The following is a 21,004-nucleotide window of genomic DNA, read 5'->3' on the forward strand; positions in this document are numbered from 1 at the left end:
AAAAACAACTCAATGTCCTTAAATCTGAAAACATTTTTTTTTGTTCCTTTTTGACACTGTGGGTAAATTGTGCTCCACAAAATTTCAGTATCATCTGGGGTTTTGTTAAAAAAGGAATCTAGCAGAAGTTCCATGCTTGAAAAACATGTCGCACCATACTGGGTGAAGGCCCAGCATGTTGCTCACTGCTTGTAAAAAAGATGATTCATACAAGATAGGAGCAGCTTTAACAGGGAGCAGATTGCAGGCTGAGGGATAGAGAGCTTGAATACAGCACAGATACCCTCCCCCCACCATCAGCACCCCACCCCCCACCCCCAATCTGTGTTTCCAGGCAAGGTAAGATGACCTTTTCCATGTCCAAGAAGGAAAAATCTGAGGTCAAGTGTAATTTCCCAGCAGGAAGCTCCCCTGGAAAAGAGCAACACTCCCTCAGAGACAACCCTACCCCTGTAGGATTGAGAAAGGTGCCCCATGATGGTTGGAGATGATTCCTGCCCTGGACTGGATTAGCATCCTCTGACTCGTAGGCAGAGCCTCAGCTAGCCTCCAGAGCACTGGTGCCTGGACATGGGACCTTTGGGAGTTGAGCAGGTTTAGGTGAGATCAGCAGGGTGAAGTCCTGGTGAAGGGAGTAATGTCCCCATAAGAGTAGGAAGAGACAGTTGGGCATGGTGTTAATCCTGGAACTCCGGAGGCAGAGACAGGCAGATCAGTGTGAGTTCAAGGCCAGCCTAGTCTACAGAGTGAGTTCTAGGACAATCAGGGCTATGTAGACCCCACCTTAAAAAAAAAAAAAGAGTGGGAAGAAGCATTAGAATTCTGTCCTTCCTGTGCAAAGACACAGCAAGGCAGGGAGGGCGTTCTCCCCGAGCAGCTGGTCCCCTTCTTGGGGACTTCAACTTCAGAACTATGGGATGGTGCATCTGTGACTTTGGCTACTTGTGCGTGTTTTCCCACTGCATGTGGAACTACCTCCCTGGTCTCCCTCAGCTGCAGCTTTCCCTCCACACACTGTACTGTTACCCACTGGGCCGTCTTGGGTGCCCCATCTCTACTGGTTGGCTTCCTAGAGTAGGAACATCCCTATGTGAGACTTCTTTGGCCTGGGTCCTGCCCACTGGCTTTGGATAAAACTCCTTGCCCCAGCCAGTCATGGGAGGCCAGATGTGTGCTCACACTGCCCTTTAAGAGAAAGTCATTGACCTCTGAGGGACATGTGTCCCTGACTGTGCTCTTCATCCTAGAGATGAGGCTTGGAATGTAAGCAACAAGCTTGGAGCAAGGCTCTTATCCTTTGGGCTCTCCAGTTATCCCAAGGAGAGGTATTGGTGAAATTATTAAGGCCACTCCACGTAGTTAAAAGGGAGATTTATTTAGTGGCGTAACTTACAAATGAAGGGATAGGTAGGTTGCGGGTTCTGGGAAAGACGCAGCGCAGTCCGGCGGTGTTCTCTGGAGAACTCTGCTTAGTCTACCTCCAGCGTCCAGGGTCCAGGAAACAAGAAAGCACGGCACATCCGGATCTCAGGTCTTCAGGGCCCTCTCTTGGCCCCGCCTTGTAGGCGTGATAGTTACCGAAGCCTCAATGGGCTTTGGAACTTCCAGACCAAAGCTGGAATGGCTACCCACTACAGAGAGGAAACTTATGTTTATAGACAGGAAGGCTGGTGCTCACAAGGCCTATTAAAAATTGGGGCACAAGGGGCAGAACCAAGTTGGCACCCTGAGTACCATAATGTGGATGCTACAATATTGTAGTTGGAAGAAGTCACAGTTACTCTTTCCTCCATGTGATGAGGGATTCAGGATCCAGGTGTGGAGCACTACACACCATGCTGAGATTGAGCTGAAATGGGGACAGCTTTTCTTTTGTGTGTGTGTGTGTGTGTGTGTGTGTGTGTGTGTGTGTGTGTGTGTGTGTGCGCGCGCGCGTGCGCGCGCGCGCGCATGTGGAAACCAGAGGCCAGCTCCAGGTGTCATTCCTCATTCCTGGAACTTGCCAAATAGGCTAGGCTGGTTAGCCATTGAGACCCAGGGATTTGCTGTCTGCTCCTCCCTAGTGTTTGAATCAGAAGTGTATGCCACTATACCCAGCTTTCTTCTGAAGATAGAACTCATGTTCCCATGCTTATACCAACTGAACCAGCCTTATGGGCAGTCTTCTGGTTCCAAATCCTGGTTCTTTCCATCTGGTTGCATACCAGGACTCCTGCACCCGAGTCTGTTGCCTCACAGCCCCTTCATAATGGAAATCAGAATAGGTGTTGGTATGTAATTGACTGACTCAATAAGTAATGGAATATTGCAAGAGTCACTGTTCAAACTCACAGTGACCAAGCATTCCGCCAGCCTCCAGCCTCTCCCCAACTGATGTGAGGTTTGGATTGGACTGAAAGCGCAAACTCAGTTGTCTTCCTGCGGCCTGCTTTGTGACACGGAGGAACATGAACTGTATGGTAGGGGAAAAAAATCAAAGCTGTCACCAAATGAATTTGGATAGCTCTGTAGAAGACACCAAATTTCAGAGATTTATTTCTAATTGTGATAAAAGTATTAGCATACCATATTAGCTAATTTTTGTTGCTGTGAGAAAACACTATGCTAAAAGTGACTTATGGAAGGCGTTTATTTCAGCTATGGCTCCAGAGGGATAAGAATCCATCATGGGACGTATGGTAACAAGCATGACAGCAGGGGTGTGGAGCTCAGAGATCACATCTTCAGACATGAAGCAGGGGTGGGGGAAGGGAAGAGGGGAAGTTGGACTAGGAGGTAAACACCCAACGCCTGTCCCCAGTGAGGTACATCCTCCAGCAAAGCTCCACCTCCCAAAGGTTTCATAACCTCCCCAAACATCACCACTAACTGGGGACCAAGTGTTCAAACACATGAGCCTATGGGGTGAAGCCATAAGTTTTCTCTGGCCCCACCTGGCCCTGCGGTCCCTCAGCTGCTTATAAAATAATCATTCAGAGGTTTAATATTAATTATCAACTGTATGACCTGTGGCAGACCTCTTGCTAGGTAGCTCTTATAGTTTACCCAACCCATAACTGTTAATCTATGTATCGCCATGTGTTCCGTGGCTTTACCTGCATCCCATTACATGTTACTCCTAGGATGGCAGTCTGGCTTCTCCCTCACTTTGCCTTTCTCTTTCCTGTCTCTCTCCTTGGATTTCCCACCTGCCTCTAAGCTGCATAGTCCAAAGCAGCTTATTTATTAACCAATCAATCCCCTTTAAATAAAATAAAACTAAATGTTTTAAATTAAATTAAACAATATTTGGGGAATTTGGGTATAGCTTCTCCTACTACTTCCTGCTAGTTGGGGGTGCTGGTAATCTTATGGGGATCCTGAGAAAATTAAGAATTATAGTTAAATCTTGGCTGCAGTAGTCTGTGAGGATGATCATCTCAGCCAGTTGCCTTGAAGCTGATCTGGATGTTGGATCATCTGGACCATGGTGTAATCAGAGACCTTTCAGGAGGTCTTGGTTGATCAAACCATATTAACCTGGAAGCAATCCACAGGTTCTCATTTTCTATGGAAACAAAAGCAGAACCTTTTTTCCAAAGCAATGTATCCTTAGATATAAATTTTGAAGTCAGGATACCTTAATATACATATACATATATATATATATTAATATATATATATATATGTGTGTGTGTGTGTGTGTGTGTGTGTGTGTGTGTGTGTGTGTTTAACTTAGCAGCCTTTACAATAAAATGTCTTTCTGCAGTCAAAAATCCCCAGGACAATATAATCCAGATTCTATGTAATTTCCATCTTTACATGGCTTATTATATTACTTTCACTGTTTCTTTAAAGACTTTATTTTTTAAAACTATTTATTTTTTATATAACTGTCTATCTTCTTTTTCCTCTCTCTTCCAAGCCTATATACATTTTTAATACAATGTAAATGATTTACAGGTTTATTCCATCTGAATCTGTCTTTTGTGTATCTATAATCCTTTTTTGATCATTGCAAACTGCAGTGTGGTTAGATTGAAGAGCAGCCCTGGCTGCTGACTCCACCCACTTCAGCTTCCCAACATGGCAGAGGTACCCAGGAGAGTCATGCTTACTCCGTCAACTCTGGAGTCCATGCTGCCAACAGGTGGTGTGCAGCTGGCCCACAAACCCTTTGTGTCTGTATGAGATAGCTCTGTGTACCGCAGCAGGAATCCTCCATGTTGTAGGTCAGGCCCCCACCCCACAGGGTCTCTGTATCACAGCTTACCTGAGAGATACGACTAGGAGGCTATTTTTTAGCTCCATTTTAGAATCTTTTTAAAGCTTTCTCAGGTTTTGAGTGGATTCTTGCTACCATATCTGGGCACCAAATGTAGCCAAAAAGTTTCTCCTATTCTGCCTGGCCCCTCTGGAGAAAACTTCAGGCTACAATGGGGGGGATGCATTTCTCATTCAAACCACCATCCATAGTGTATGCGTATGACAAAAGGCACAGGTCTTAGCTGTCTGGTCCAATGAATCTTAACATATTATTATATCCTTGTAACCACCATTCTGATCAAGAATAGACTGTTTTCAGCTCTCCAAAAGGTTCCTTATGTCCCTCCCAGTCAACAATCCTTCACCAAAGATAATCACTGGTCTGTCTTCCTCTACCATGAAAAGGTTTTTCCTGGTTCTGCTTTGTATAAACGTGTCCATTCTTGTGCAGTTATTTTTTTACGACATAGATTCTGTTGTGTTAGCATATGGTGCATGTGTCATTTGTATTTTATGGCTGTGTGGCATTCCACCTCTCTGTCTTTCTGCTAATTGATATTTCCTGATAACAGTTGTATTAGGTATCAGTGTATTGCTGCTGTGCTCCAAATTTGCCCTTTTCTCAGGGACTGTGAAAGTAGATCTGGACTTTTTGAATATTGTTTCTCAGAGTCCAGCTCTTAAAGCTTGTCAGTAGAGGGTGCTGGAGTCGCCTTGTAGGGGAAAGAGTTTTCTCCACAGGTCAGCACTGCTGGCCTGCCAGGCTCCTAAGTCCCACCAGCACCTGGTGGAAAGTAGCTTCAGAGAAGACACTTCCTGCTGCTCTTGTAGCAGAGTGTGGCTGTGAGGTAACTTACAAATAGCTTTCCCAGGCAAACCAGAAGTCTCTGTCTGTCTGTCCGTCTGTCCGTCTGTGCGTGCGTGCGTGCGTGCGTGCGTGTGTGTGTGTGTGTGTGTGTGTGTGTGTGTGTGTGTATGTGTATGTGTTCAAACATATTCCTGTGATACAGAACTGCATGGCTCTGCCTTTCCCCCAGGGTCCAGATCTCAGCCTGGGGCTGTGAGGTTTTTCCTTGGCTGTGAATCTCAGTCTGGGGTGGGCAGTGGCTCTTCCTGGTCCTTCTGAGTTCTCTTCTTCCTGTGGTTAATCTCTCACTGTTCACATCTGGCCCTGAGGCAGCAAATTCTTTGTATTAAACTTTCTGTTTGCAAATAACTCGGTGTTTTCTCTCTCTTGTTTGGATTCAGAGGCATTTTTGGCCGTCAGGAGCCATGCTGCTGTGAATGTTCTGGCCCTGTCTCTGGGTGTCCACAAGCAGCCATTTCTGTTGAGAATGATCAGGAGACATTTGCTGAGTCATGGCGTGTGTGTCCTCCTTGGGTGATGCGGCCAAGGCAGGTGGGGCTTTTCTAAGTGTTTCTTACAATAGACACTTACTGGAAGGTTTGAAACATCCAATCGTCTTGCTCTTGGCAGAGCTGGGTGTTGCTGCTTGTGCCCTGATCATGGTGTTTCATTACGACTTTGTTTCATTTCCTAATGACTAGTTGTCTTAGTCACTGTTCTATTGATATGAAGAGACACCATGACCACGGCAACTCTCACAAAAGGAAGCATTTAATTGGGAGCTGGCTTCCAGTTTCAGAGGCTCAGTGCATCATCCTCATGGCAGGGGGTATGGCAGCACATGGGCAGACTTGGTAGCTGAGAGTTCTACATCTGGATATGCAGGCAAGAGGTAGAGAGAGACACTGGGACCAGCTTGGGCTTTGGAAATCCCGAAGCCCACCCTTCAAAGTCACACCTCTGATTCTCTCAAGTAGTGAAACCCCCTAAAGATCAGGCATTCAAATATATGAACCTATGAGGGCCATTTTCATTCAAAACACCACACTAGTGATGGTGACCTTTCATGGGTGCTGGGCCTTCTGAAATTTATTCATAATACGTTCTTTTAAATTGCTGTCTTGATTAGGGTTACTATTGCTGTGATGAAACACCATGACCAAAAGCAACTTGAGGAGAAAAGGGTTTATTTTGCTCACAGTTTCATATGATAGTTGATCATCAGAAACAGTGAGGGCAGGAACCCAAGCAGGGCAGGAAGCTGGAGTCAGGAGCTGATGCAGAGGCCATGGAAGGGTGTTGCTTACTGGCTTGTTCAGCCTACTTTCTTATAGAACCCAGGACCAACAGCCCAGGGACAGCACCACTTACAGTGGGCTGGGCCCTCCCCTAAAAATCACTAATTAAGAAAATGTCTTACAACCGGATCTTATGGAAGCATTTTCTCAATTGAGGTTCCCTCCTTTCAGATCACTCTATTTTGAGTCAAGTTGACATTAAACTAGCTAGTACAATGGTGGCTATTACATTCTTTTCCAATGTGTGTGTGTGTGTGTGTGTGTGTGTGTGTAGATGTAACTTTCATGTAGGTCTGTTTCTGGCCTCTTGATCCTGCCCCAACTGTGTCCTTGTGGCAATTTTCTCAGATAATATGTAGTTCAGCTTGTTCCTCTGGTGAAGAACACTTAGCTATAGGCATTAGATGCAAGACCAGATGTGCCATCAAAGGGCTTTTTAAAATGGGGTTTGGGGACCCAACTCAGGTCCTTATGTTTGCTTAGGGAGGGCTTCACCAGCACTCACTTAACAGCTGAGCTGTCTCCCCAGCCCCTGGGGAGATTTTCCTGATAGATTAGGGAGGAATAGACCCCCTGTGTTGCTGTGGTCTTTTCTGACTCAAAGCAGGCTGTTTGTGACCTCTGGCAGGGTGATTAAGTGAACAGTGCGGGTGAGCACAGGCTTTCAGTGGGTTGAGGATCAATCTGCTGTGGGATGATGGCTCCACACAAAGGGACCCCCCTGCGCTGCCACGTGGGCCTGAACTCTTCTCAGTCCTCCGCACCATGCTTCTCCCATGGCATCAGTAACTCTAACAATAAATCACTCATCCAAACGGACAGTTTGCCTCGGCATTGTTCCCCTGAGATGGTTTCAACACAAGGAGTAGGCAGCTGCAGCTTTTCATATCAAAGCGCCTGTTTGCCCAGGTCAGCCTGGTGTAAACTGAGTTGTAGGACATCATTGCTCTGTAACTCTCTCAGCTCTCTGTGTGTTCTGGGGAATGCTCTGGAGGTACTAACTCCTTCTCTCCTCCCCAGAAGCTCTTCCAGGGTCTGGTGCCTCCTCCGCATGCTTCCAGAAGAATCTGTTTTCCACCTCCACAACATGAGCCACCTTTGAGGCCTTGTGTTAGTGACTTCTCTGTCACTGCAATAAAACACTGTGAGCGAAAGCAGCTTGCAGTAGAGAACTCATTTTGACTTATGGTCCCAGGACTAGTCCATTATGGCAGGGGAGAGATGGCGGCAAATGGCCAGAGCTGGAAGTTGAGAGCTCACATCTCAGCTGCTCACAGGAATCAGAGAGCAAGACGTGGAAACGGGGCAAGGCTATCAACCCCCAAAGCCCTGTGACATACTTCCTCCAGCAACTGGGGACCAAGTACTCAAATACCTGAGCCTGTGGGGGCGCATTTCTCATTCAAAGCCTCCCAGGCCTCACTGGCAGGGTTCTCAGAAGATGTGGGGCTCCCTGCATGTGCTGGTCAGGGGTCATCAGGGAAACAGTCAACAGGATGTGCTCCTGTGCCAGGAGATTGATTATGGAGTGGTGACTCAGTGACCGAGGTTGCAAAGTCCCCAGATCTGCAGTAACGAAGCTAGGGACCCAGGATTGCTGCTGGCTTAGCTCCAATCTGAGGATTGAGAACTCAGAGAAACAATGGTATAAAGTCCAATCCAAAAGCCAGCAAAATAACCACAAAAGCAAGGTGTTTCACCCGAACACAGGGAATGATAGCTCACTGAGGCAGTCCTTTTGACCAGACCAGTTCCTCAGCTGAGTACAGGAGGCTCACCTCCATGGGGAAGGTCCACCTATTCAAATGCTATTTTCATTCACAGACACCCTCTCAGACACATCCAGAACACTATTTGTCCAAGTGTCTGGGAGTACCCCATGGTCCAGTCAAGTTGACATGAAGTAGTCATCACATTGCAGGAGCTGTGCAGGATGCTCTGCCTGGTGCAAATGCCTGGCACTCACCCAGTGGGCAAAGAGCTGGATTCCAGCTAGGAACTTGGAGCTGATGGCCCCATCTAGGTCTGGGCATTGCGGAGGATTTCACTCTGCCTTGCCACTCCATGACTCCCTGGGTGGCTATGAAGGATGCCTGCTTCATCTCACTTTTAGAGATATTATTCTGTGGCATGTGGTTTCCATAGCTTAGATAATTTTGGTGGAGGGCTTTCATTTTAAGAAGAGAACAATGTGGGGCCTGAGGCTTGCCTTCCTTGCAAATCATGGAACTGTATTTCCCCAAGAAGGGCTTGTTTAGTCTGTCCTGGTAATACTGGAATAGGATTCATTTGGGGGAACCATTAGTCTTCTCTGGCTTCAAGCTGTGGGTGACTCATGAGTTCATTTCCTGTGCAGCACCCTTAGCCAGTACCCTCATTCTCCTCTCTACTACACTCACCAGAATGGATCTTTTCAGATTCCACAGCTTAAAGATTAAGTGACCTAAGGTGTAGATGGAAGTTTCTGTCCCGTCAGCAGCTCCCAAATAAATACACTGAAGCTCATATTAATTACAAATGTTCAGTCAATAGCTCAGGCTTGTTACTAGCTAATTCTTACATTTAAATTAACCCATGTTTCTTATGTGTGCTTTGCTATGTGGCTTGGTACCTCTTCTCAGAATGGCATGCCCATCCTGCTTCTCTCTGCACCTCCTGGTGACTCCCAACTCCACCCTTCTTCCTCCCACCATCCTCTTAGTCTGGCTGTCCTGCTTATACTTCCTGTTTACCTATCGGCCAATCAGCTTTTTATTAACAATGAGAGCAATACATATCGACAGTGTATAAGTATTGTTCCATAGAACTAAGGTTTATCACTCATTTATGCTACAGTGCCACATTTGGTTGATTCTACATACAGTGATCAACTGTCCCTGCCTACCAGAAGTTTAGGGCTGCAATCTGGGGGTACACAGTGCCCTTCCAGAAAATGCTGTCTAAATCTATATTTCCTGGTAGTTCTACTGCCTTTCCAACTCCATTGTCTGAGAGGGAGGTGCCCCTTTCAACTCAAGGCACAGACACCTACTTTGTACATGGGAATACTGAGGGTGTCACTTTGACACAGTTTCTTGCTCATTCTGTTATAGACAGGAAAAATGTTGCAACCTTTATGGGAACAGAAAATCCAGGGAGTGTTGGCATTGGATGTGGCATCTGCTTTGGCCCTGGGCTGTCATTTGGTATCTATGTAGAGGGAGGGGAGTGATAACTATGTATCTATGCAGTGAAGGAGGGAAGTATCCATCCCTGGGAATTTTAACCTCTGTGAAGTGTCCAGAGAAAAGGCACCTTGGAGGTAAAGGTGCTTGACACCAAGCCTGATGACATGAGACTTGGATCCACGTGGTGGAAGGAGAGAACTGGGCTTCCAGCATGTTTTCGTCTGACCTCCACACATGCACTATGGTGTGTACACACACACACACACACACACACACACACACACACACAGGATTTTTATTTTACTCTTATTTACTTTTAAAATTATATGTATGTGTTTGTGTCTCTGTAAAAGTGTCAGATTCCATGGAACTGGGGTTCCAGGTAGTTGAGAACTGCTTGACATGGGTGCTAGGAACTGAACTCAGGTCCTCTGAGAATACTGTTCTGAGCCCTTCCCATTCAAACCACCACAGTTCACTCTATGACCCCATAGACTTGCAGCCATACTATACTGAAAAATGAATTTAGTCCAACTTCAGAAGTCCCCATAGTCTTCCACAGTTTCAACACAGTTTAAAAGTCTGAAGTCTCTTTTGAGACTAAGGCAATCTCTTTACTGCAACCACCTGTAAAATATAACCAAAAAGCGTATCATATGCTTTCAACACACAATGACAGAGAACATACATTACTATCCCCAAGGGGAGGAAAGGGGAACAGTGAAGAAATATTAGATAAAAGCAAGATGGAAACTAAACACGGCAAAGTCAGGATCCTGTAGCTCTATACCCAATGTCATTGAGCTTAGCTGGCCCTTCCCTTCCATCTTTCTCCCTGAAACATACATCCTTCTCATGTTCCACTCCTCTGTGCAGCTCTCCTTGGCAAATATCCATGGCTCTGGCATGTCTAACATCTTGGATTCTCCATGCTAACCAGACTTCAGTTTCACAGCTTCATGCAATGGCCTCTCAGGGCTTCTAGCTCTCGCAGGGACTTCCCTACCATGTACTGCCTGGCCTCGTCAGCTCTCCTGAACCACAGAGGAGGACTCCACAATCCTTTTGCTCATGTACCTTCATGACTCTGAAGCCAGAACCAGGTGGATGACAGTTTGAAGTTTGGCTGCCCCCTTGAATCACATTTACTGTATCTTTCTTTTGTTGTTGCTTTTTAGGAGCAGAAAACTCCTTAGTCTTTCCTTGGGAGCTTAGCTGGGTCTTGCCCTGAGGACACCCTCCCTTCATTCTATTTTGGATCAGGCCTTTCTTTAATATCCTTATCTCTTTAAGCACAAGCCTTGGTTCCAACATTAAATTTCTATGGTGCTCTTTTTCTTCTCAAACTGTACACTTTGTATTAATTTGCCCCACTTGCTCTTTTTCATTGTATATTTGCATATGAGTAAGCACATAAGAAAGTCGATATTCTCCTGTCTCTAAATTGCTCTGCCAGTGAAATTGTCTTAGTTAGAGTTTCTATTGTTGTGACAAGACACCATGACCATGGCAACTCTTATGAAGGAAAACATTTAATTGAGGTGGCAGCTCACATTTTCAGAGGTTTAGTTCATTATCATCATGGCAGGGAGCATGGTGGCATACAGGCAGACATGCTGCTGGCTACATCTTGATTAGAAGGCAACAGGAAGTGGACTGTGTCACTGGGAGTAGCTTGAGCAAAAAGAGACCTCAAAGCCTGCCCCCACAATGATGCACTTCCTCCAACAAGGGCACACCTACTTCAACAGGGCCACACCTTCTCATGGTGCCACTGTTAATATTCAGAACCCGCCCTTTGGTGCCACCCTGTGTCCTGACATAAAAGTCTCTTTTTAAGGAAAAACTCTACCCATTTCTCTCTCTCTCCTCTTCTGCTTCTCTCCCACAAGGTGCTTACCTCTGGAACCCCTCGTCCTTCTCTGTCTCTGTCTCTGTCTCTCTCTCTCACATCTTGAACCACAGCCATGAGGCAGAAAGGGAGCACACTGGCTATGGCATGGGCTTTGGAAACCTCAAAGCCCACCCCGAGTGACATACCTCCTCCAACAAGGACACATCCCCAATCCTTCCCAAACGGTTCCACCAACTGATGACCAAGTATTCAAAAATATAGGCCCGCGGAGGCCATTCCCACACAAACCACCACAGTTCCCATCTTCATCTGTGAGGCCCAAGAGGATTCTCAGACATCTGTTTGTTGTTGTAGGCAGGTGAATCATGTGGTTGACTCTGTGCCTCAGTTGTACCCATTTTAGAAGTCACAAAAGTGAGGCCAGGAATGCAGCTCACACACTTGCTCAAGGTCACACCGGGGTGAGGGCAAAGTGTGAAGTAAAGTGCAAACAATTTGAACTCTGTCATTATTTTTTTTCTAGTTATCCCTGAGAGATACCGTCTTCATTGTTGGTAGACAAACCAAGTCCAGAAGGTTGTCTCAGAAGGTAGGCAGAACTCGGCTCACCAACTCTTCTTCAGAAGGAATTCATTTCCTCGTGGCTTCTGCCCTGTGGCTTAGCCCTCCAGACGGAGCTAAGCTCTTACCCAGCAAAAGTGAGTGTCTTTCCTTTTCAGCGTCCCAACACTGACCTAGGTGATCTCAAACTTACCCCATTCCAGGTTTCTAGAAGTTCAAGGTAATTGTGCAAACTGGAAAACCGGTGGTGCTTCTGTGTGCATTACCTCTCTCTCCTTGTCATGACCAAATACCTGAGGAGAAATGACTTAGGAGAGGGAGGATTTACTTTGCACCATGATTTGTGGAAGGAATACAGACACACCACTGGGAGCAGCTTGTAGCTGTGGCAGCAGGAGTGTGGGGTTGCTTGCTCACATCTTGGGGATCAGGAGGCAGAGAGAGGACATGAAGTGGATGGTACCATAAACTCAATGCCCGTCCCTCAGGACTCACTTCTTGTAGCCAGGCTCCATCTCATAAAGGGTTCCACAACCTTTCACAACAGCACCATCAGCTGCAGACCAAGAGCTCAAACACTTCAGCCTGTCAGGAACTCAAATGGTTAAGAGTTGATTTTTGAGCATACTTAATTAGAGCAAAGAAATCTGTGGTTAGTCCTGTGCTTGCACCCAGAATGCACTGCTTCCAGACCTGTGCTCATAACCAGAATGCACAGCTTCCAGACCTGTGCTCATACCCAGAATACACTGCTTCCAGACCTGTGCTCATACCCAGAATGCACAGCTTCCAGTCCTGTGCTTGCACCCAGAATGCACAGCTTCCAGACCTGTGCTCATAACCAGAATGCACAGCTTCCAGACCTGTGCTCATACCCAGAATGCACAGCTTCCAGACCTGTGCTCATACCCAGAATGCACAGTTTCCAGTCCTGTGCTTGCACCCAGAATGCACAGCTTCCAGACCTGCAGGCTGTCTAGCTACATTGTGTCATTCTTTGTCATGGAGTCATCATAGGTCAGAGCTGAGGACCTGTTGGGAAATCTGATCCCATCTACTGAAGGACAAGGAGTCTGAATACTCCATCAGTGAAGGACTGGCAGTTCCCAGAGCTGGGATCAGCATCTAGAATCCCAGGGCTCTCAGTGTGGTACTGGGAGCCAGCATGCCAGGCTGTCCTGTGTACTTCACTGTTGAGGCATGGCCTCCATTTCTGTGTGCTGAAAGATTCCAGAGTTTTCTAAACTGTGGATCTCTTCATCTATCTCACCTACCTGGCACATTAACTCATATTTTTGGAAGTTCATTTTAAAATTATGTATATATGGGGTTTGATATAATTCAGTACACATGTATAATGTGTAATGTTTACACTGATTCACAATTCCATTTCCTTAGACATCTATTTTTCCTTTGTTCTTGGCACTTTGGGTAAATGTTAGACATTTTTAGTTTATGTGTATGGGTGTTTGCCTGCATGTGTATCTGTGCACATGTGTGCAGTGCCCACAGAGGCCAGAAGAGGGCGTCAGATCCTCTGGAACGGCAGATAGAGGTGGTTGCTGGTAGCTCCTAACCACTGAGCCGTCTCTCCAGCCCTGTGTTGGTAACTTTCAAACACTTCTCTGTTAGTTATTTATAAAACGTATATTCTGGCCCTGGTGCTAGACTTGGAACTCCCACCTGAGTGGAGTCCTCTGATGTCCTTGTGTCTGGGTATCTGTTACTCCACCCTCTCACTTTGGAGACCTGGCAGTGTGTCTTTGTCCTTTCAGATGGTCTACACGAAGATGAGGCTGGTTTACGCTTTCATTCTGATGGTGGGCGCGCTCTGCTTGTACTTCAGCATGGAGCCTTTCAAAGAACTGCCGTTGGTTTTCAAGAAAGATCAGGGCAAGTTCCTCCGGCTTCCGGACATAGACTGCAAGCAGAAGCCCCCTTTCCTCGTGCTCCTGGTGACTTCATCCCACAGGCAGCTGGCGGCTCGCATGGCCATCCGCAAGACGTGGGGTAGAGACACAGAGGTGCGCGGGCAGCACGTGAGGACCTTCTTCCTTCTGGGGACCTCAGACAGCACCGAGGAGATGGATGCTACAGCCCAGGAGAGCGAGCAGCACCATGACATCATCCAGAAGGATTTCAAGGACGTTTATTTCAATTTGACCCTGAAGACCATGATGGGCATGGAGTGGGTCCACCACTTTTGCCCTCAGACCGCCTTTGTGATGAAAACCGATTCAGACATGTTTGTGAACGTTGGCTATCTGACTGAACTGCTGCTGAAAAAAAACAAAACGGCCCGGTTCTTCACGGGCTACATAAAGCCCAACGACTTTCCCATCAGGCAGAGGTTCAACAAGTGGTTTGTGAGTAAGTTTGAGTACCCCTGGGACAGGTACCCACCTTTTTGCTCTGGTACTGGCTATGTCTTTTCCAGCGATGTGGCGAGTCAAGTATACAATGTCTCAGAGACTGTTCCGTTCCTCAAGCTGGAGGATGTGTTTGTGGGGCTCTGCCTGGCCAAGCTGAAGATCCGGCCCGAGGAACTCCACACCAAACAGACCTTTTTCCCCGGTGGCTTACGCTTCTCCGTGTGCCGCTTCCAGAAAATTGTGGCTTGCCACTTCATGAAGCCCCAGGACCTGCTCACTTACTGGCAGGCACTGGAGAGCTCTCAGGAACAGGATTGCCCCGCTGTCTGAGGGGAGCCTGCGGCCCCTGGGACAAACTTCTGATGATAACCTTTGGTGATGCTTTGGGAAGATCTGGGATGGCCTTGCTGGGAACTGTCCAGGGTAGAGAGAGAAGGCGGAGAAAGACAAAGCACTGATCTCAATGCCCTGCATAGGCAAGAAGGGAACACACGCAGAGTAGCGGCTTGTTCCCACTTGGCACCCAGAGCAATAACAGATCTTGTCTTTCAGGCCTTCGCACTACGTTCTCAATGTCTGAGACACGCCTTCATCTGCTCATTTCAGGGCTCAGTATTCATGTGAAGCCATGGATGTGACCATTCCCATTTGACAGGTTAGGAACCAGCAGTCAGGGTCATTGCCTTGTCCAAAGACTCACAGCCTGTGGACGCAGCAGGAATGAGAATCAAGTGCTATCAGAACTCAGTTGGTGTTCCCCAACTGAGTGTCCCATTCTTTGGGAGAGGGTGGTGGTGGGAGGAGCTTAGGGTGGGTGTCTTAAAGCTAACTAGCATCCTTCCGTCCCTTTCCCGAGTCCCCTGCCCCTCACTTCCCAATCCTTATACTTTTTAAATGCTAAGTCTGGGATGAACCAGCTTTCTCAGGCCTCTCCCCTCACTTGAATGATGTAGCTAGGCACTGAGTCTGTTAGCTACTTGGTACCCAGTGTATCTTCAATATGGTCCTAGGGGACATGCATGCCTGCAGATACTAGCTCACCTCCATGCTGGAAGGAAACTGGGTTATATGACCATATAAATCAGCCTGAGAAGCCATTGCTGAGTCTTGCTGTATAGGCCGACCACACTGCTGAAAACCCAGTGAGGTTTCTCTCCCCTGAACCTGGTCTCTGTTGTGGATGTACTGATGGATTGATGGTGAGCAGTGGCAGCCCTGGAGCACCTCAGATCTCTAAGTTCAAACTCAAGGGCAGCCAGGCACAGGCATGGTCTCTATGGGTGTCCAGGAACTTTGTTGGGACCTAGGCTGGTCCAAGCCCCTGAGATGCAGAGCATGGAGGTAGGGGCTCTCTCTGCATCTGTGATCTTTCCTGACCCCAGCTCTTCACACTGGGCTTATCACGTGGTCATAGATCTGCTGAGTGTTGTGGTTTGGAATTTAACCCTGAAGGTTTTCAGAGCTGAGCAAAACCAGGGGCTCATGGCCATTCAGCCACTGTCACCAGACATGTAATCTTGCTCTGTACTGCGGGAATTATTGCTTTCCCCTGCTTTTGACTTTATTAGATTTTACTATGTGCTTGGAGCAAAGGCTTCATGTGACTGTAATTGTAAGCATTGCAATATGCTCTCATCTGAACTCAGGAAAACTTACTCAATGGTCAGAACACTGTTAGGTTGGAGGAGGCTGGAAGCTGCCTCCAGGGCCTCATTTCCACACTTGTTCCTGTCCCTCCTCTGAATCTCTTCCATAACTCTTGGGAAAAATTCTTCTGTCTGCAACATTCTTCAAAATCATACAACATCAAGTTCTGGACTCTTAGTTCAGAATATGTGAAAATCTGAGCCAGGCAGAGAGAAAGGGTAATTATTCCTGGGTGTGTGCTAGGGACTACATACACCACCAAACCACACCCAGCCTGATCTTTTGACAGAAGAGGAAGCCAAGGCTCATAACAGTATGGTGGCTTTGCTGTCGTGTGCATGGAAGAGCTGGCATCAGATCCCGGCACCAGCCTCTCTGCGTCAGACCTTCCCTTTATTTATTCATTTGTTAGTCATATTTGCTCATTGCATTCACATACATCATCAGCAACGTCAAAGTTAGGGGTCTGCAGAGAGCAGACCTGAGTAAGCACTCAGTGCTGAGAAGATGGTCGGGAACAGGTTCTCTTGTTCTATGCACAGTACCCCGGAGTATAAACAGATGTGGTCACCTGTGCTCACACTTCTGTTGCCTTGAAGACACCAGGTGTCCTTTGCAGGTAGCCATTCTTCATTCTTACAGTCAAATTGCTTGTCAGCAGAGGCAGCTGGGGTGACTCAGTGACTCACCCAGGGGCTGCGATGTGGAGATCCAGCCCTCAGCCTTCTCCACTGGCACACCATGAACACACCTTCCATGTGCTTACTTCTCTCAGAAGCTTGGGGCTGGTGCTACCCAAGGAGTCACCAACATCTCCCTTTGCCTGCACACTGCCACCTCTGTCCTGGGTGTTGGCTTGAGTGTTGGTCTACTTCTTCCTGGTTCTGTCTGATTTCTGTGATTTGGCCCTGGGGCTATCCATAGAATTCTCACAGACCTCCTGTTTAGACTAGCTTTCTCATGAGGCCATGTGCGTTTCACACACGCACAAATGACATATCCAGCTGTCTACATGCAGGCACCAGGTTAGTTTTATCACTTGGGATGTGACAAAGCGAGTGCCTCCGATCTTCTCTGTAGTGTGTTAGGTTGCCTTGTTCTCTAGCTTTTGCACAATCAGCTGCACACTTGTCACTAGGCAAGTGTGTGCCAAAGGCCAGGTGTGCTCTGGTGAGGACGTGAGCTGAAGGAGTGACTCACAGTTACAAACCCGGAGGGTTTCTTGAACTCCAGCCTGCAGGCAGAAGTGAAACACCCCGCCCTGCTGAGCGAGAATCGCTTTTACATCACAATTGCAGCAGCGGCAGCATTCTAGTGCCCACCGCTGGCCTCAGGATGCTATTTTGAAAGAACAAAGCCAGGCTTCAGACATCCTCTGGTTTCTCCAGAGTCTGTGGCCTCATGGCAGACTAAATAATTAACAAACCGAATTTAATATGGTAGCTGCTGGGTACCGTTTAAAAAATAGATGAGATGGTGTTTACATTTTCTCCATCCCTCCATTTGGAAGCATTTGCTTTCTCACACCACATTTTTAAAATTAAGAATTAATTTTCTGTATCCATTGCATTAGAACTGGCATCTTAGCCTTTTCTAGGCTGGGTCTCTCCTGGTAGATTGGGACGTTTACTCCTCTCTCTGTCTGGGACTTTGACTCAGGCGTGTTGGGGAGGAGACACCTATAGTTATCCACAGGTCCTAAGGGGACTTCCCAAAGGGGATGCCTGACACCAGCCAAGCTGCGCAGTCCATGAGGGTGCTAGCCTGGAAGTGAACACCAGTGTCCCTTCTGGCCTGGGTAACATCGTTCAGTGGGTTAAGGTGCTTGCTGCCAAGTCTGGCGAATATAGTTCAGTCCTTGAGATCCGCATGGTGAAAGGAGAGAACTGACTTTCACAAGCTCATGGTGGGCCTGCACACACGCGCATGCACAGACACAATAAATGAAATGTAAACAAATTTTTTTTTTTTTTGCAAAGGCTCCTTCAAACACTGATCTCCAAGGCTCTTTGCTTATTTTTATTTCTCGGTGGCTCTCCATGATGTAAACCCCTGTGTGTGAACACTGGCAGAGGTGTATTAGGTTCCCAGTTACACCTCTAGGGTTTGCAAGGTGCTTTCATTTGACTGATAATTTGATAGGAAAATTTGTTGGGGGCTTGCCTCAGGTGTTGCTGGTTCCCTGTCTTTTTACCTAACTCCCAGGATGAGACAGATCCTCAGAGATGGCCTTAGATTGTTCCTGGAGGTGAACAGGGAAACTGTCCAAGCTCAGAGTTGAGACGGGGTGTATGAGCCTGAGATGAATGAGTTGGAATGAAGCATAACAACAAGAGCAAAATGTTTTAAATCAATTAAAAGCAGCATTCTCTAACTACCAGGCATAGTCATTTTAAATGCAAGTAGAAATATGGATTCTGTGGCCAAATGTCTGTCTGTCTGTCTGTCTGTCTGTCTGTCTCTCTCTCTCTCTCTCTCTCTCTCTCTCTCTCTCTCTCTCTCTCTCTCTGTGTGTGTGTGGTATTGCTTTGTGGTTTTGGTGCTGGGGATGGAGCCCATGGCTGCACACATGCTCCCTCCAAACCCTGTTGAATTGGTTTGCACCATGCATTCTACTACCTCCTTGCAGGGGGTCATAGGACCAGCTCCTGATGCCTGCAGTCAGTTTGAGTGCTGTGCTGGGTAGTTATGACTGTTAACTTGACACAACCTAGAATCACCCTGGAAGAGAGTTTTAATGAGAAATATCTCTTTATTATCAATTGATGTAGGAGGACTCAGCTCATTGTGGGTGACCCTGTTCCCTAGGCAGGGTGTCCTAAGCAGTATGAGAGGAGAAAGCCAGCTGAGGGCAAGCAAGGGTCAGTGTTTACCCTGTCTCTGTTGGACCTGCCTGCGCCCCACTGCTCTAAGTTCCTGCCCGGCTTCCTGCAGTAAGACGCTGCAGCCTGGGATTGTGAGCCAAATAATCCCTTTCTTCCCTACATTGCTTTTTGTCAGGGTATTTTTCACACTCACAGAAACGAAGCGAACACTGATGCTCAGGGCCATACCTACTCAGGGTCTCGGACCCTTCTTACACCACCACATCCCTGGATGTCATCGCCAGTGCTAACCCTCTGTCCCAAACAGAGGGGAGCCCAGCAAGCTGTGAAGCCCTTCTCACAGAGGAGGAGAGCTGACTCATTTCACTTGGTCACATAAGACAAAAAAACACCCGCCGTGACTGGAAGCAACCCATCCGAAACTGAGAACACTTTGTGATCAAATTTAATTTCCTAAAGGATAAAAAAATTAGATGTCTATGTCATTGAATGGTGTTTGAAATTGTCATTTGCCTGTACATTGAGGAGGTTCTACAGGCTGGTACTGTATTTTGGGAGCGGGTATATGTATTTATGATTTGTTAATAATGATATTTATCTTTAATAAAAGTTGAATTATAAGCAGCATAATGTATGTGGGTGTTCTAACTTACAGCTCCTCTGAAGTTAGCAATATCCATATGGTCTAAAATTGGGCTTTTTTTTTCCATTGATGTTTATGTCTGGAAAAACTTTTTTTTTTTTTAATTTAATTTGGCTTTGATTTTGTATGCTCAGGAAAGTATTGCTGAAGAGCCTTGCTTACCTTTGAAATACAAGGAGACTTCTTGTTTCATCATATTTTGGAAGCAAAGCCACAGAACTTGACAGTTTGAAAGGCTTTCAGGGGCAGTCAGCCTTGGGTGAGCAGTGTGGAGCTACTGGTAGTTATAAATCCAGACAGTAGGCAATCGTTCTTTGGAATTCTTTTCTCTCTGGCATACTTTTCTATTGTTTAAGCTTAAGGAATTAATCTTATGAATTGACTGGCTGTGCCTTCGGCGTCTTTGGTAATCATTTGTTTTTGAGGTACAGTTTGGATCCTCGATCTCTCATGTGTCACTTAAATGGAAATAAAGTGGATGAACCAGAAGTGTCTCCCTTTGACTCTGATATGACTGTCACAAATCTCATGCCACAGAGCCCTGGAAACCTCTGTACCCATGCTCCGTACTGCTCACCTCCTCTGCAAGCCTCAGGGACCAAACAAAAGCTGGAAGCCAGCAGGGAGGGCCACAGGGCTGGGCATGGAAGTGCAGGGATGCCTGGAGATGGGCAGCTTCCAATGGCACTAATTCTCCTCACCCACCAGCTACACCTTGCCTCTCCATGACACTGTGGAGACTGTCCATGGGCCCCTTGAAGTCTGGTCCCATCTGCAGCTCTGGTACCCACTCCCTTCTGGAACAGTCCCTCAGCACACAGCATGCTCTCCCTGTTTACACAGACTGTCTTCCAGACCGCCCCCCTCCAGTTCTGCCTCTTTTCTCTTTTTCTCTTAGTGCAAAAATCCTTCCAAAGAATAGCCTTCCCCAGGCTGTCTTGACCCTGTTCCCCTCATCCCAGTATATCCTGACCATCCTGGTGGAGGGACAGCACCCTCCCTCTGGTAACTGCTCCTACCACATGGGAGGGCAGAGTCCGACCTGCTCCTTCCCCACCTCCCAAGGCTCTCATCCCTGCATTCCTCTGCTTTATGACAGACATGATGGTCTGCACTGGATTATGAAGAAGCCAGAGGAGGTGCTGGGGACATGGGTCGGTGAATACAGTGCTTGCCACATGAGCAAGAAGATCTGAGTTTGGATCCCCAGAGCTGTTGTAAAGCTGGGAACAGAAGTGTGTTATCCCAGCCTCCCGACTGTGAGATGGGAGATGGAAACTCCCTGGAAACTTGCAGGCAAAGTGGCCTGGTGTACAAGGTGGCAAACGCCTCCAACAAGGTGGAAGGTGAGAAATGACAGTGGAGGTTGTCGCCACGACTTCCACAGGTGTACTGTGACACCTACGTGCTAGAATTCACACATGGAAACACACACACACACACACACACACACACACACACACACACACACACACACACACGGAAAACAACTGTGGTGTAATGATTTCCTTTCCATTGGAGGACAACCTGGAGGAGCTTGTTTT

At 47.1% G+C, this 21,004-nt stretch overlaps 1 protein-coding gene across 11 annotated transcripts in view; it reads left to right on the forward strand.

Moving 5' to 3' along the window:
- Positions 1-19,954, forward strand: part of B3galt5 (beta-1,3-galactosyltransferase 5) — a 105,039-nt gene extending 85,085 nt beyond the window's left edge. For 5 of the 11 annotated variants that reach the window (XM_052741310.1, XM_052741311.1, XM_052741312.1 and 2 more), the window contains 2 exons: positions 11,936-12,110; positions 13,749-19,954. In XM_052741310.1, coding sequence (XP_052597270.1) covers positions 13,749-14,675 — 927 coding nt within the window. In that variant the 5' untranslated portion in view covers positions 11,936-12,110 and the 3' untranslated portion in view covers positions 14,676-19,954. Of the gene's footprint in view, positions 1-7,496; positions 7,535-11,935; positions 12,111-13,748 lie in introns of those variants that run through there. The other 6 variants (XM_052741316.1, XM_052741317.1, XM_052741319.1 and 3 more) reach the window with 3 other exon arrangements.
- Positions 19,955-21,004: the final 1,050 nt, after the last annotated feature.

This window comes from Peromyscus californicus, unplaced genomic scaffold (assembly GCF_007827085.1).
Source record: "Peromyscus californicus insignis strain IS unplaced genomic scaffold, ASM782708v3 Scaffold_16__1_contigs__length_79575227, whole genome shotgun sequence".
Taxonomy (NCBI): domain Eukaryota; kingdom Metazoa; phylum Chordata; class Mammalia; order Rodentia; family Cricetidae; genus Peromyscus; species Peromyscus californicus.